Source organism: Nelusetta ayraudi, unplaced genomic scaffold, assembly GCF_046127955.1.
Source record: "Nelusetta ayraudi isolate G7.1 ecotype Tasmania unplaced genomic scaffold, CSIRO-AGI_Nayr_v1 ptg000048l, whole genome shotgun sequence".
Lineage (NCBI taxonomy): Eukaryota > Metazoa > Chordata > Actinopteri > Tetraodontiformes > Monacanthidae > Nelusetta > Nelusetta ayraudi.
This window is the reverse complement of record NW_027466098.1, coordinates 7,519,585-7,535,816: the sequence shown is the minus strand read 5'-3', so window position 1 is coordinate 7,535,816 and position 16,232 is coordinate 7,519,585. Positions and strand designations below refer to the sequence as shown.

The following is a 16,232-nucleotide window of genomic DNA, read 5'->3' as shown; positions in this document are numbered from 1 at the left end:
ATATATATGTATACATATATATATATATATGTATACATATATATATATATATGTATATATATATATATATATATATATATATATATATATATATATATACATACATATATGTATAATAACATAGCACAAGAGTTTCCTACCTACGCCCCCTGCAATTCATGTGAAAAATTGCAAGTCTTTGAATCGATAAATGTGCAACTTCTACTCATTTATTTTTTTTTTTCTTGCAATCCTTTGGGGGGAAGAAAAAACAGTTGGTTGGGGCTTTGTTGGTGGCTCAGACTCTGCACTTTTTATCTCCACAATGTACCAAAAAAAAAGAAAAAAAAGAATCTAGATTAAGAAGCAGGACTGTAACGGTCCTTGGGCTGCGCCTGCGCACGCTGGCAAAACCTCCTATGCAGTTTAACTTACAGACGAAGGGATTATCTATCAGCGGATTTGCTGCGGAGATACGGCGGCATTAGTTCCGGGGTGTTTGTAACACGCGTGCAGCCAACAGATCCGGCCTGATTCAGCAGATGTCCTTGGAGCCCACGGGGGAATCGGCGTAATCTCGCCATCTTCGCCATCCATCCTATTTAGGGTGATGAGATCGCGCGACAAAGATGCCGCTTGATTTTTGTTTGTTTGTTTGTTTGTTTGTTTGTTTTTCCACTTTCAAAATATCACGTTCGAGACGGCCGATACAAAGCGGCTTACGGGAAAAAGGAGAAGCGTCTTGTAAATGTATAAATAAGAAAAACAGCCGCGTGTGTGTGTGTGTGTGTGTGTGTGTGTGTGTGTTAGAGTTGCGAGGTGTGCTCCACGGCAGGGCGTCCAACTCGGCCGGTCCTCCCGAGATCTCATTATTCACCACTCAGACCGGCTACGCCATAACAAACAGAAGGAGCTCGCCGGTCCGTTCGCGCGCATGTGTGCGAGGTGTCCATTGCGCCATAGGGAAGACGGACCGGGGGTGGAGATACATATAGATTTAAGAGGGATAGTGGAGCGGAGGAGTGGCAGGGAGGGGGCCCAGAGTGGGCCGAGAGCGGAGTTTTGGTCGGCTGGCTCCAGGTTCTGATTGATCTCCAGGTGACAGCAGACGTCGAGGCCCTCCGCCGGGCTGTCACCCCCCCTCCCCCAACCTCCAACCTCCAACCTCAACTCCACCCCCCCCCCCCCCATCTTCGCTCCGTTGCTCCACGCCCCCCTCTGCCCTTCGCTTTCACTCTCTATTTTTGCCCCTTCTCATCATCATTCTGCTCCGCCAACCTTTTCAACCCCTCCACCGGTGACACTCGCTTTCTCCGACGCTCATTTCTTACCCCTGGACTCCACCCCCTGCCGTCGCTGTTGCACCTCATGTTTAATGTGCAAGTCAGGGGAGCTTTTCCTGTGCGGCGTGCGCTCACCCGAAAGCCGTCAAATGCACCACATTAGTTTTCTTCAGACGCAGCCCAAGGATATTTTGGTGACCTTGGTCTTCAGTGAGTCTGTGCATGTTTTGCCCAATTATAGGGATCGCATTCCCCTGTGTGTGTGTGTGTGTGTGTGTGTGTGTGTGTGTGTGTGCGTGTGTGTGTGTGTGTGTGTGTGTGTGTGTGTGTTTCCTTGCGGACGTGCATACGTACAGGACTCTTGAGGGGCATGGGCAATGATGGGCTCGTTTGCACAGCGCTGCCTCTAATGATCTATTAAAATACAGTTAGCCAGTAATTATATGGCCAGTCCCTGAAGGCTTGTGTGAGAGGGATATCTAAAGATACCAGAAAACTACACACACACACACACACACACACACACACACACACACACACACACAAAAAAGACGTCAGGTTATTAAACTTTGCCTTAGGATTTAGATAAATAAATAGAGGGTACATTTCAATTTCAATTCCCCCATTGACATGATCGCATCTGAGGTTCGCATTAAGACGTGGATTAAGTGTTCGCCAGCAAAGCCCGAGGAACTTAATCCCTGCGTCAGCGACGCACTTTTTTTTCTTCTTTTTTTTTTTTTGCCCAAGTTTTTTTTTCCCGTGACTTATTTTCTGTTTATAATGAAATCTCAACGGAGCCGAGCCACCGCTGCTACCGATTAAAATCTTAAAAGACAAATAAGGGGCAACAAGCTGTTCCCGGTCTGATGGAGTCAGAGAGCTCCCGCCTTCAACTGTGAAAGGCGCAGATGCAAAGCAGAAAGTTTGCTGCCGCTGTACAGTCGCCGCAAAAAAGGTCAGTCAGAAAGATCAGCCATGAAGCAGCTTGTGCGTTTGTCTCATGAAGTTTGAAGACTATTTAATTCGCCTCACAGCAAGAAGGTCGTGGGTTCGATTCCGGGGCCCGGACCTGGGACCTTCCTGTGTGGAGTTTGCATGTTCTCCCTGTGTCTGCGTGGGTTCTCTCCGGGTTCTCCGGCTTCCTCCCACACTCCAAAAACATGCATGTGAGGTCAATTGAACACTCTAAATTGTCCGTAGGTGTGCATGTGGGTGTGAATGGTTGTCTGTTTCTATGTGGCCCTGCGATGAACTGGCGACTTGTCCAGGGTGTCACCCTGCCTTCGCCCTAAGACAGCTGGGAGAGGCTCCAGCAGACCCCCGTGACCCTGAGCTCGGGACTAAGCGGGTATGGAAAATCAATGAATGAATGAATGACTATTTAATTTGGATTTGGGGGATCTGGTTGTTCTCCCCGTGTCTGCATTGGTTCTCTGCAGTTACTCAGCATTCATCCTGCAAGTCCAAAGACGTGCACATCAGGCTGACTGGCAACTCTAAACTGTCCGTGGTTGTGAGTTTGAATGGAATTTGAAGCGTGCAAACTACTAAATCAGAACCATTGACTGTGTCCCGTCAATTGATTTCATGGTCAGTGGCATCTTGAGTTTCCAGTTTGGTTTTAAACCGACTGACTCCATATTTGGATGTGTGGGTGCCACCGGAAGTGAGCAATAATTGGAGCGTGACTGCAACATGTCCCATCTGCTGGTAAGCCAGTTACACTTGGCTACTAATCTGCAGCCACGCCTACAACTTTATTGCAATTTTTACTCATGACAGCTTATTTGCTGTTTTGACAAACAAAACATTTGAACCCTTTTGTTAAGGTTTGAATTTTATGCTGCTTTCCATATTGGCAGCCATTGTCATTGTCAGGCTTTTCGCAACCAACTTTGGCAGTCACGCCCTGCTGGCCAAACGATAGAATGCAGGTTTTTGGCACTTCCGAAACCTGGAAGCTCCGTCCATCTTTTTACACAGTCAGTGATCTGAACACATCCCGAGCCTCAGAGCTACATAAGGTGGAACCTGGTTCTGTAGCACACAACAACTGCCAACAGGCAGCAAACACACACTACACTGAAAGTACATGACATTCAGTCGTGGTTTGCGTCACTTTTTTTTTTTTTCTACCTCCGTCAATCGGCAGCGGCTCATAAATGAAGTGGAGCCTTTACAAGCGGGTGTAAATGAGCCTTAGTGTTGGAGCGCGACCCTGACACCACCGCTGATACTGACGCTGCACTCCATCAGATGCCGACACCCTCTCATTCTCATCTTACCTCTCGACCTTTAATGCACCCGTGGCTCACGCCAAGGCCAGCGTACGTTTTCACACTCACCTGGAATGGCGTGCAGCAGAGCGCCGTTGCCGCACGCTTGCATAGGACTCACATTTGCCAGGGTGTTGGTTGCCGGGCTGCACAGGAACTGATAGGCTCGAAAAGGTGTTTCCTCCTGCGCAGCGCTCCTGCGGAGCGGCCCTAGCAGCCCAAGTGCAGCAGCTGGTGTCTTCACCCGGAGTGACTCTGCTTCAATCTCTTCTTGGCCAGAGAGCTTCTTTTTTTCCCCGCCCGCCTGTCAGTTATCCAATTCACTGACCTCTTCACTCTTTTTTGTCTGAGCGTCCATTATCTGATTTGCCAAATCCCCTCCCATCCATTTTCCTCTTACAGATGAATAAGGCCATTTCTCTGCCTTTTCCTTTCCTTTTTTTTTTTTTTGGCGGGTGAGGCATGGCTGTGATATACCCTGAGGGCCGGTCGCTCGCTCAATCGGCGGGACTCTGGGTTTTTTTCTTTTATAAACAAGAATTTTCATCAGCTAAGGTGGGTCGCAGAAATCAAGGTCGCAATATCGTCTAAAAAGCAGGAGCATTAGCTGATGGGTCCCACACAGGAGGCGAGTTAAGCTAAACTGACCAACTCATCTTTATGCGCTCTGGGAAAGACCATCAGCTGCTTTTCATCTACAGTCCAATATGTCCCGTGTGTAATGTTGTAAGACCTTAAATCCATGATAACCATGAAGTGCCAACAGATCTGGCAGAAACTGATTTGAAAACAAAAAACATTAAAGCTTGACTTGGTTTAGCTTCAATATTACAGTCTAAATATTGAGTGTACTATTAGTTCTGGCAGGTCACTGTGACACTGCTCCAATCAGCTGAAGGTCACCTGACTTCTTTGCAGCTTCCCATTGGACAACTGCTTCCAGAGCGCCCTAACTCGGCCTCTTTCTCTGATTTCTTTGGCTAGCAAGCAAGCAACCTCCTCCCCCGAGCTCCTCCGCTGTGCTACATCTATCCTGTACCATGTTGTTCTAATGTTGCTCTGGTTCTGCAGGGGTTTGTTCAATGCTGCCTTCTCTTTCTGCATCGGACGCAAGTGCGTGGAAGAGCAGGGGGGCCCCGAACAGAACCACACCGCCAAATGTAACTTGTACATTTTCAAAGGCATCCTGCAGTTGCTGTAGAAAAAAAGTAATGTCCTTGGACCTTCTTCACTTTAGTGGTAATAGAGTCGTGGCTTTTCAGACCACCTTAAAATGTTACACAATCCATAAAACGTTTGCAGGAAAACATCTTTCTGAAGGTGTGGCTGTGTCAGGCTATTGTGTTTGTTTGTTTGTTCATTGTTAACGAGAAAGAAAACAACCACACTAAGTTCTTGCACTCACTCTGGACGTGGAGAAGGGCCGTTATCCTGCTGAAACATCCAGTAGTGACCAGGACGGAACAGGGTACGAGCATGCGGGCTGTGGGCGGCTGTACTCCGCACTTGGAGACTCGAGGGGACTCAGCGTCCCAAAACTTTTTTCCACCTCTGCAGTAATCCTGAAAGTGCAGTAGTAGCATTACTAAGAGTGTCATCCTCGCCTTCTACTGCATTCCTGCCCTTGTTCTGCGTGGAAGTGAGTGACTGTGACACCTTTTTTCTTTTTCTTTTATTCGCCATTATTTTCTCCCCTTTGCTGCCCGAGCCCACCCCGCCCCCCCCGCCCTGCCCCGTCCCGTCCTGCCCTCTCTTATCTCCACTCGGCGGCCTCGGTGACTGACGGGCGGGCGGACGCGCTGGCAGGTGGGACGGCGGCTCCGTCATAAGCTGGATGGCGGTGCGGCCCGTGAGGCGAAGGCTGCCACCTGAGGGGGGAACAAGGTTCTGACACCTCTATTAACCTTCAGGAGATGTCCGTCCCTGTCACACCGCTGCCGCCGCCGCCCACCGCCTCCTTCCCTGCCGCGTCCTTCCCGCTGCCGCTCATCACTTTCTCCCCACCCTCGCCCTGTCTGCTCTTCCCCAGGCGCTCTGGGAAAAAAAGGGGAGTGGTGGGGAGGGGGGGGTGGAAAAATAAACAGCTCATACCTGGAGCAAAATAACAAACAGCTGTATTTCTCTCTCTCTCTCCCCCTGAACCTGTAGCGTTTCAATATGCTGCGGATCGCTATCGCACCTTCTCAATTATCCATCTGCAGAGGTGGGAAGTAACAAAGTAGAAAAACTTTTCTTACCGTGCTTATGCAGATTTTTCAGGATTATTTCTTTTTCTGATGACGTTTTACTTTTACTCCCTATATTTGTACAAAAAATATCTGTACTTTCTACTGCTATTGTGTAGTTCAATAAAAAAAAAAAAAAAGTGGATGATTTTATAGAGGGAGATTATTTTAGAGTACCTCAGCATTAGGGAAACTGTTCAATATGTTTTCAATACAGAGAAAAATAAACATATAGAAAATGCATTGGTTATTGTGATTTTAAATATCAACATCCAATAATGGCTCACTGGTCATAACTTTACGGATTGCAGTTTGGTTGTGCTGCAGTTGAAAAAGAAAAAAACATACAGCATTGAAAGTAACAAAGCCTTTTCATTGTTGCAAAACAAATGTAGTTTCATTAATTACATTTCTATTGAAGTACAGAAGAACCTGCACTTTCTTACTTTTACTTGAGTAAAGGAGTTGAACCACTACTTTTACTTTTACCAAAGTATTTCTTTACACAGGTATCTATACTTTTAAGTAGGTTTTGAATGTGAATTATTTTCTGCCACTTCTGTCCTCCACTCCCTCACCCTCCTCTTCTGCGAGTTTCCAATCTGCCTCGAGGCTCTCCCTTTGTCTGCCGCGGTCCGGTTCGTCCACTCACCTGCGTGTCAGGGTATGCAAATGGCCGGCGTCAAAATGCATGGTTTTGTGTAGCCATGCATAGCGAAACGGTCGTAGCGAGCAAACCCGCGTGGCATTCGCACGTCCATCACCTGCGTTAATGGGAATTAATGAAAACTAAATAGAAGGCATTTAATTGGATGTTAACATGTTTGATTAACATGTGCCCTTTCTACCTGGAGGGCAACGCAGCGCGCTAGCCGCACCCGTCCAGACTAGATAATTAGCGTTCCGCCACGGCGGCGCAAACATCTGCGCGGTCCGATAATCCGTTCTCCTGCCGTCTTCCCCGCAGGAATTCACTTTGCTGCGGCTGGATGATGTCGCGGACCAGCGAGTCAACATCGTCGGCTTCTCCGTCTTCAACGAGACTCATCCATTCTACCAGGATTTTGCGCTCAGCCTCAACCGCTCCTGGCAGGAGAACTGCGACCACGCGCCCTTCGCTGGAACGCCGGTAGGTGCACACGCGACCGAAGCGCCACACGCAGGCCGTTAGCGGGAACAGGAAGTGGTTTGACGCTAAATCTGAAAACCGGTGCCTTCCGGGTTCTTTTATTTAGAGATGAGCTGAAAAAATGCTAAAGTCGTTTTGAAACACAAGGGTGACATTTGTGTTTTTGCTGCAGTCGCACCAGTTGCTGGTGGCACTTGTGGTTTTTCCAAACAGCTCATTAGCAGCATCTGGTACCTGTCCTCTTCACTTTATAACGACATTCTCCCTGTTCTCCTCTTACCTGCACTTTTTTTTTTTAAAACAAAATCAAAAAAAAAATTGGCTTTCAGCGATTCAAGGGCACTCAGAAAAAGAGTGACTCTCAAGAGAAATGTCATCCGATGACAACAAAGTTTTATTTTCTCCTCCCAAAAAAGAAATCACTCTCTTTTGCTAAATGTTATTGGATTCAAAACTAAAGTTTTAGGTAGGAGAACCTTTGCCAAATTCTTATATGGACGGTGAAGGAAAAAATATATTCCATCTATATTCCAGATGACATCCCATGCACTGTCAGGGGACGTGCCAGTTCCTGCAACCCTCAACTTGTCTCCTGTCATCAAGCTACAAGCCAGACTTTTTTTTTTTTTTTTTTTTTTTTTCCAAATTGCATGATTTGTTCTTTGGATTCCTGTTTTTATGTGTTGACAATTGCCAAGACTTGATGTGTAAATAGGTAAGCCACCTGCCAACAGGCACTTGGCAAGTGTTACCCTGCAATTCATCCTGTATTTTGATTTTCTTTACTTAATCTTCAGAAGACCAATAGTCAGTGAATTAAACATGAGGGAGGCTACTGTATCTTTCCAAGTATAATATAATGGTTAAATACAGAACATTTGAACTTAGAACAACAATAATTGGAAAAAAAAAAATACTATCCTGGATTTTTTTTTTTTTTTTTTTTTCAAAGGGCAGGGACAGAGATAAAGAAAGCATCCGGTGATTATAAAGTCTTTCTTAAGGGCTTCATTAGACACAAGGAATTCAGCAAAGGCAAATAATGAAATAATCTCTCTTTCTGTTTGAAGTTGGGGGGGGGAGAGAATTTTGTCACCTCAATCTGTTTCACATGAGGCCACTAATAAAGCAGGTTGGGATTAGTTTGAACTCCACATGGGAGACTGTTGTTTTTTTCCCCCCTTTTTTTTTTCCAAGAGTAGCAGGTCACTCGAACGCTCCTCAGCCTGCAGCGATTAGGACTTGTGATTAATTAGCTAACATCTAGAGAGAATAAAGGAAGGCAGAGCATGAAAGTGATTAACTCATTCACGCATGCACATAGATAATTTGCTGTCTTTTCATTACCAGTAATTAGGTCTAGGGGATATGTTACTGTGGGGCCCATGCACGTGAAAAAGAAAAAGAAAAAAAAAAAACACGCCCAAATGTGACCTCCTTACTTGTGGATGCAGGAGAAAAACGTGAAGCACTATCAATGATAAAGACTCACAGTGTTCTTAATGATCTTTTAAAGTTGTAGAGTATCCAGTTTGCTTTAACAGAAGTTTGAAGTTGAGGAAGCCCCCCCCTGAAGAAGAGTCGCTGTGGATTACAGTGGAATTTATCAGCTGGTGCACTTGACCTGCGACTGTTGACTGAGAGTAAATGTAATTCAATGCAAGCAGCTGAGAGGAAGACTTGGAGGCTTGCTATAAATACTTTTATTTTGAAAATAAAAAAGAATCCGCAAACTTAAATCATAGATGAGTCGTCTGCTGCCGTCACACTATTTTGTCAAATTTTGACTCCACACTTCAGAAGATGACAAACCATCAGCTGCCACGAAATAGTGGAAACCTCGACTGCTTTGTCAATGTATTGCACTAAGACAACTACTTTTACCACTTTTACCTGGGTGATTGAAACAGGTTGGGGGGGCGGGGGGGAGCCCAACTTCCCGACTTCCCGGCTGCAAAGAGTCAACTTTAGCTTGTAATGTCATTTGGTTCAACTCCCAAATTTAAACCTTACAGTGCATCGCAATCCTCCGTGGCTCCTCCATCAGTATCCCTCATGGCGGCCGGCTGAGCGGTTCATCTGCAGTGCCGTCACGCGGGGAGCCGGTCGGGTCAGACTCTTCCCCGACGCAGAGAAACCCCGTATTTTACAAGCGTTTCCATTACGAGACGTGTCGGCAGCGACGACGCGGGTGTTTGTACAGGGGAGATGAGAGAGGAGTCTGACTCCTTCCCGCCGCTTCTCCTGGCCCTCGCTGAGAGAGGCGCGCTGTAATTGGAAGAGTCGGGGAGTGCCGGCTTCATCGGGGACCGAGAGCGGGAAGTGCGGAGTGTCTCCCAAAGACGCGGAGAGAGAGAGAGAGAGAGAGAGAGAGAGAGAGAGAGACAGTGGCGGTTTTCGCCGCCGTCAGCAGATCAGAGTCTTCCCTAATGATCTAATGGAATAATCTCGGTGCCACTCCAGGGATGGGTTAACCCCTCTCTGACCGCTTGCCGCCGGTGCGTTACACTTCAGGGCCGCGTTACAACCGAGTCCTCGGCATGTGCGCGCGCGTCAATGCATAATGTAGTCACCTTCCTCTTCTTCCTCCGCTCTTTCCCCCTGCAGCTCTCCTCGGCTCTGCTCTTTGATGCAGTGTATGCGGTGGCGGCAGCGGTCCAGGAGCTGAACCGTAGCCAGAGTGTCGGTGCCATGCAGCTCTCCTGCAAGTCCTCCAATATCTGGGCCCACGGCACCAGCCTCATGAATTACCTGAGGATGGTAAGTTTGTTTTCCTCAGCTGGAGCGGGTGGAGGCGGGTGGAAGCAAAGGAGGCTGGCGAGACCCCACCCGCTCGCTTCCTGTTCCTGGGAGAGGCTAGTAGTCGTTAGCAGTTTATTAGCATTGCCTAGCAGAGGCACACACTCCTGCCAACATCAGGGTGAGTGCATGCAGTACGCTGAATACTGCTATATACTGTTAGGCATAAATATGGAAGCTTTTTTTTGTTTGTTTGTTTGTTTTGGCAAAACAACGCAGTTTTGTTGCAGAAGATCAGTGAAGCAGCAAAAAGTTGAAGTCTGGCAGGCAGCCTTCAGGAGAGCAAAACATAAATATTTTGTGACACTTTTTGTCCATATCAAACAAAAACACAATGCACTTTTTAAAAAGAAAGTTAGTTTTTTTACCTTTTGCCAAAGTGAAACTCCTGCTTTCTGTTTTTCATTCTACTGTGTACTGTGTGTGTATTGTTGCAAAATGTGTTCAGGTCTGTGGTTTAAAAAGTGAAAAAAAAAAAAAAAAAAAAAAAAGTCTCCACACACCGGTTGTACTTTTGTATAATCGCCTTCAAATCCAACCGCACTGTCTGGATTGTCAAGCAAAGTCTACAACTAAGAGGCTGCAGTGTAACCTCTAAGGACACGCTAGCCCAGAAGAAAGCCAGGAGTAAAATGGAAAAGGAACATTCATAGAAATTCTCGGCAGCAGCCAACAATGGCCTTCCACAGAGGTAGTCAGTTATTTGTGCGGACTTACAATGGAGTTACTTCTGAATATCACTCTGGGAAAAGAAAAAGCTAATCAAATTCCAGAAACCGCCTCTCGTCCGATGCAGTGGCAGGGATATATATATATACATTTACCATATAGAGTAGTAGAATAAGTCAAACTACAGCCAGATAAAAGATGAAAAGAAAGGGGCGGAGCCAAAAACTTTGAACACGTAAACACGGCATCTTTATATAGAGATTTCCGAAAGGCTCCCATTTTTGCGACTCTGTCTACGGATGAAAGGCAAAACCAAACATCGTAGCCTAAGTTTAGACTTGAAGAATACTCAGAAGAATACGCCGAACAAAGTTTTGCTCTTTTGGGAGAGCGGGAGGATGAAAGTAGAGCGAGTCGGAGCGAGCGTATCAGCTCAGGCCATGTAACGTCCCAATGATTACAGAACAGTGAAGGTCTGATGAAGAGTGCGGGCACTTTTAACACTGGAAAATATTTTTTTTTTCTCTGGCTGACAACGTGTCAACCAGGAAATATTCCCATTGGTGGACACGCGTGACCTCTGCATTGATTCATATTCATTGTGCTAAAGAGGTGCTTATCAGATTTACGTGTCTCCAACTCTCAAGCAACGCGATCGCATTATTCAGAAGTGCAACCCGGGATCTTGTGTTTATTCCCAGACTTTCTCCCGGCAACATATTTTCCCTGACGGCAGATGCGCTCGACTCCATCACGCGGACGAGTTTATCTAGCGGAGAGACGGCGGAGCGGCGAGGAGAGCGATGAGCTGTCAGCTGGGATAAACAAATCTTTTGCTCCCATTAAGGGAGAACAAGTTCTTTAGATCAGATCAGATTAGATAGATCACATTAGACATCGGGGACCGTGCGGTAATTTGTCTGATAAGTCTGCTCGTGGTGCTTCCTTGTGTTGCATGCGGCCCAAACGAAGAAAAGGGGCCTCTCTGAATGTGTCGCTGTCTCTGTGTTGGATAGGTAGAGTTGGACGGTCTAACGGGCCACATTGAATTCAACAGCAAGGGCCAGCGATCCAACTACGCCTTGAGAATCATGCAGAACAGCAAGGACGGCCTCAGACAGGTGAGTCAGTCAAATGAATCGACTACGAGACGCTGTTGGACTTAAAAGGCTAAAAGTCCCTGAAGAGGTTTAGCAGCTCATCCAGAGATGGAAGTGCCGCCAGCACAGTCTCTGCACACTGCAGCAACCAACTGTGTGATTGGAGCAGCTTTCAGAAATTTAACTCGGGGTTAGTCGAGTTAACTCAGCGACCAGGATTACCGTGAGACGATAGTGAGGGTGACACCTACTGGCTGGGAGGTATACATTTTGTCTGACTGAATTTCACTTTTGAAATTCAGTCGGCCGGACTGAATAAGAAAGGCGACTACTCAAGTGTCCAGTGCTGCCTTCGCTGCATGTTATGCATTCATAACATGCAGTTCTGTGCTTCCAGGCTCCCTGCTAATCAAAAATCTGAACTGAGCTTGATCATGATCAATATCTCACTCTGCTCTGCTGGACCCCCTAACAATAATGTTTTAATCAATTTTAATTATACTACAAAGTATAACTTTCATCTGCTTTTGAGGCCGTGGAGCAAATGCACTCTGTTTGCCACAGTTTGATGTCAGTTGATAAGGAAAGCATCACCGTCGTCTTATTCTGACTCAGCCACGGTCACTCGGCCCGCTGGTTGGTGGGAGACATTCAGCTCTAAAATTCCAAACTTCAGACACAGTTAGTATAATTGATTGTCAGATACATTAGAATCAGATTGTGATTTGGCGTAGAAAGTCCATGTGGCATTTTGGCACACTGCTGGATTTGGCCTGACGACAAGAAGTTTATTTATTTCCCGCTCATTTATCCTGAAGTCACAGCAGAATGTCACGTCAGTGGAGTGTTAATGTACCACAGTAATGTGTGTGTAGTGTGTGTAAGGTGTGAACAACCCCCACAACGGTCTCAATCCCCCTAAAATAGCCTCTAGTTGTCAGTGAGATGCTTCTTAGATGAGAGGGGAGACACAGTCGCTACAAGAAGACAAGTCCAGTGTACGTGTTGTACCTCACACTGTCATCACATGCAGTGGCGTCGGCCATGGTCAGCGCAATCGGCCTTTAGCGTCACGCGGCGCGCTAGAATAATTTAAATATGAATAGAGTGATTTTTCCCACGTCGCCATTTTCGCCACCTATATCGTACCCCTTTATTGCTGAGCACAGTCCCACTCTCCATAGGGCACCACTTGCAGCTGATGTTATAGTTGCCTTTATGGCACTAGGGTGACTCCGACTGGATTGTTCAGCGGGGAGTCTTGAAAACACTCACCCTACATCAGTCCCAGATTTAAAATACCTTTGAGGGAAAATCTGAAAACTTGGGCTGCAGTGCAAAGTGGCTTTACTATACTAAAAACAACAACAACAACAACAACAACAACAAGGCCTCTTTGCTGCCACAGCTGCTGTTATTGGTTTTTCATTATATATTGCAGGATGCACACTAAATGCAAAATTGGAATATATAATTAATACCCTTCCTATCAAATCTGCTTACGTCCTGAAAATGTGGAAAATACAAATAGAAATATTTGAAAAACTTAACTACTTAACTTCGTACTTACTTAACGTAACTAACTTAACTACAGACTTCACTTAACTGACTTGCTCAACTTACTTAACTCCTAACTCCTTGAACTAACTTTCTAACTAAATATTGATACATACATACATGCATACATACATGATTAGGCTATTTGGTCCTCACAGTGCTGCTTCAGTGGTTGCCGCCCTCAGACGCCTCCAACAGAGAGACGTCGTCATTGTGCTCGTTCATTTGCCAAAAGCACTCGGCATGCAACACCAGCCGCTCCAACAAGCCGCGCACAATCTTTGAATCTGGCCTCCTCTGACATCTCCCTGCCTCCGCGCCGCGCCGGGGCGAGAAAAAACGATTTCTAATACTTTGCGGTTTGGTCCAAATTGAACACATTTACCAGGATTAGAAAGGCTGAAAGCAGTCACTAATGAAATGTAAGTGACAAGAAGCCTTGAACAGCTTCGGCTTTGATAATGAATGGATGGCCAGGGCTCCCGCGCTATGTGCCGCGTCAATTTCTCCGAGGTGAGTGATTGCACGGGATCCATGCTCAGTGTCGTCCAATTACTCCGCGTAACCTCTGAGGACCCCGACGAGGGACAGCAAAGTGTTTTTCCGCGCGAAATCAGAATCAGAAGGTAATATATTTGATGTTCCTTGACGTTAACCATGTCTGACGTTTGAAATTTTTAAAACTGCGGACCAGCTGATGGTGGCTGACCGGCGGGCCGAGAGGACGGCGCGGCTTCATTTCTGAATACTGTCTTGGAATCTATAAGACGGCGACGTTTTCCTCATAAACTGACAGCGTGTTTGCACTGAAGGGTCCAGAAGAGGATGAAAGCTATACTTTCTAGTGTAATTGAAATTGAATAAAACATTATCGTAAAACGAACCGGCAGAGTGGAGGGAGGTATTGATCATTATCAGGCGCGGGGCTTCTCACTGCACACGGAAGCACAGATATTATGCATCCGTCCGTCCTCCATCACTGCTTCTCCGACAGGCAGGATACGTAGGGGGTGCTGGGGACTGTCCCTGCTGTGTTGGGGTGAAGGCGGGGTTCCACCCTGCACAAGTCGCCAGTCTATCGCAGGGCCACATAGAGATAAAGATTTTATAAACAGTTATTTTCAAAAGTGAAACTTTACTTTCCTCTGTTTTCTGTAAGGAGTTCGGCAGCCAGGGCCACAGGGAAAAACGTTACCCTAAACCTCCCAGCCAGCAGGTGTCGCTCTCAGTTTTCTCAACCTATAATCCTGGTTGCCGTGGTGACATCATGACATCAGAGCCGGGTTTGATGTTGACTTCCTTGTTCAGTCGGGGCTCTGGGGCAATTTGTTTTGTTTTTGTCACACAGCTTGAACCTGTCAGAGGCTTCAGTTGGTCAGTTGCCAACACAGACTGGTGGCTGTCAGCTTACCTGTCCAGCAAAGGGGTGGGAGAGAAGCCGACCTTCCTACTACTTTTGAACTTCTTTTCATCTTTCAGCCTCCAACTCTTGAATTTTTTTATATGTATATATTTTTTTAGTAATTTTGCTAAATTCAACTGTTAAAAGTCTGGTACTGCTTGTGGCCTTGAGTCTTGAGAAAAGAAGTACCGAGATCCAGGAACGTCAAGTGCCTTGGCTGCAATAACTCATTTCAAATGCAGACCTTGTGTGCACAGTGTGAATTTTTATAACTGCAGTGTGCTCTCCAGTTATGGATATTAAGAGTGAAGGGAGATGCACACCGCCCAGCCTCCGTTCTGTCTATCTGAGCTGTGTGGCCAGTAATTGCCTCTCAATAATCACACAGGGACACAGTAAGAAAGTCAACTCTGCTTCTTGTGGGCCTTTCTTTGTTCTGTTTTGTTTTGTTTCGTCAGAATGAATAGCAATTTGTCCAATTGTTTCCTGTCCCTCAAGGTCTCTTCCTGTTTTGTTTTTTTTTGCTCCCATTCTGTCTCTACAGCTTGAAGGTTTTATTTCAAACTTTTATTAAGGAAACATTAATTTACACCTAATGAGAAGGTTTTTCTTTTGTTTTGTTTAACCGAGCCTGATGCTTGATTTTAAGACATTGTTTCCTTCAGATTTGCCTCTGTGGGTGCTTTAAATAGGACCAGGGAAAATCCTATGCGCTGTATTTCCCTTGCCTGCAGCCCCAGCCCTCTATCCTCTATGACCAACAGTGTTTTTCCTGTCAATGCTGCATTATGTATGACGATCAGCAACTTATCAGCGATCCAACAATCTGCCATCTCTGCAGATAGCTCAATTTGTGCTGCCCTCTTATCTGCGGCAGTGCAAAGTAGCCGCTATGATACTATTACCAGACGCAGAGGCGAGAAGGCGACAGTCTGGGGGCTCGGGCGGCTCGAATGAATTCCACGTCCCGCGCTGATGTTATAAAAATGTGCGACCCACTCAGATGGCAAAAAGAAGGTAAAACGGGTTCCAGGTTGATCGCGCTCAAAGAATAAAAAAAAAAAGAAGGGCCTACGCACCTCATAAAAGTGTCAGACAGTGGCTCGTCTGCCTTTATTAACCTTGTCTGTTCTCCGCATGGCCACTGTTTACACTGGCGCCGAGCCAGCCCGGCAGAAGGGGGGGATGCTATGAGGCAGAATAATTTCAATCGCAAGTATTACAAAGCGGAGTGGCCAGATATGTTAATGAGAAGAGAAGAGGTGTTTATCGCCAGGATCAGGGGTTTGTTTGTTGGGTTAACCACCCGCAAGCTGCCAGGCTGCAAGGCAGTGAACTTGGTGCACAAACACACACACACACACACACACACACACACACAGAGTTTAGCTAAATTATTTCCACATCAGATGGCATTACACGTTGCTATTCTCGGCCTATTGTTGAAAGCCTCAAAGGCCAAAAAGGCAACACGGCTTCCAGTTTAAAGCACCCAGCCCTGCTTGGAGGGAAAAATCAAGATCAACTAACCTTCATTTCTGACTTGACTGCCTGTCTTCCCTGCCACCCACCAGCGTCGTGTTTGCGCTATAGATCGGCCCACTCCTATGACTGTCACATCCTCGAGGGGGGATCCTGCACCCTATAACCAATCACTGTCACAAATTGGATTTCTCTGGCAGGCTCTTTAACACATTAGCCCGCCATCCTGCGCTGCTCTGTCGTCGCCCGTCTTCGGCAGAGTGGAGTGGAGGAGCTTCGCGGGGTCCTTTACCTCCAGGCGTTGGTTTAAAAACAACAACAACGGCGA

At 46.4% G+C, this 16,232-nt stretch overlaps 1 protein-coding gene across 2 annotated transcripts in view; it reads left to right on the top strand.

Moving 5' to 3' along the window:
* Positions 1 to 16,232, top strand: part of grik4 (glutamate receptor, ionotropic, kainate 4) — a 303,979-nt gene that overhangs the window by 234,028 nt on the left and 53,719 nt on the right. For both annotated transcript variants that reach the window (XM_076036026.1, XM_076036025.1), the window contains exons 9-11: positions 6,734 to 6,895; positions 9,503 to 9,655; positions 11,380 to 11,484. In XM_076036026.1, coding sequence (XP_075892141.1) covers positions 6,734 to 6,895; positions 9,503 to 9,655; positions 11,380 to 11,484 — 420 coding nt within the window. The remainder of the gene's footprint in view (positions 1 to 6,733; positions 6,896 to 9,502; positions 9,656 to 11,379; positions 11,485 to 16,232) is intronic.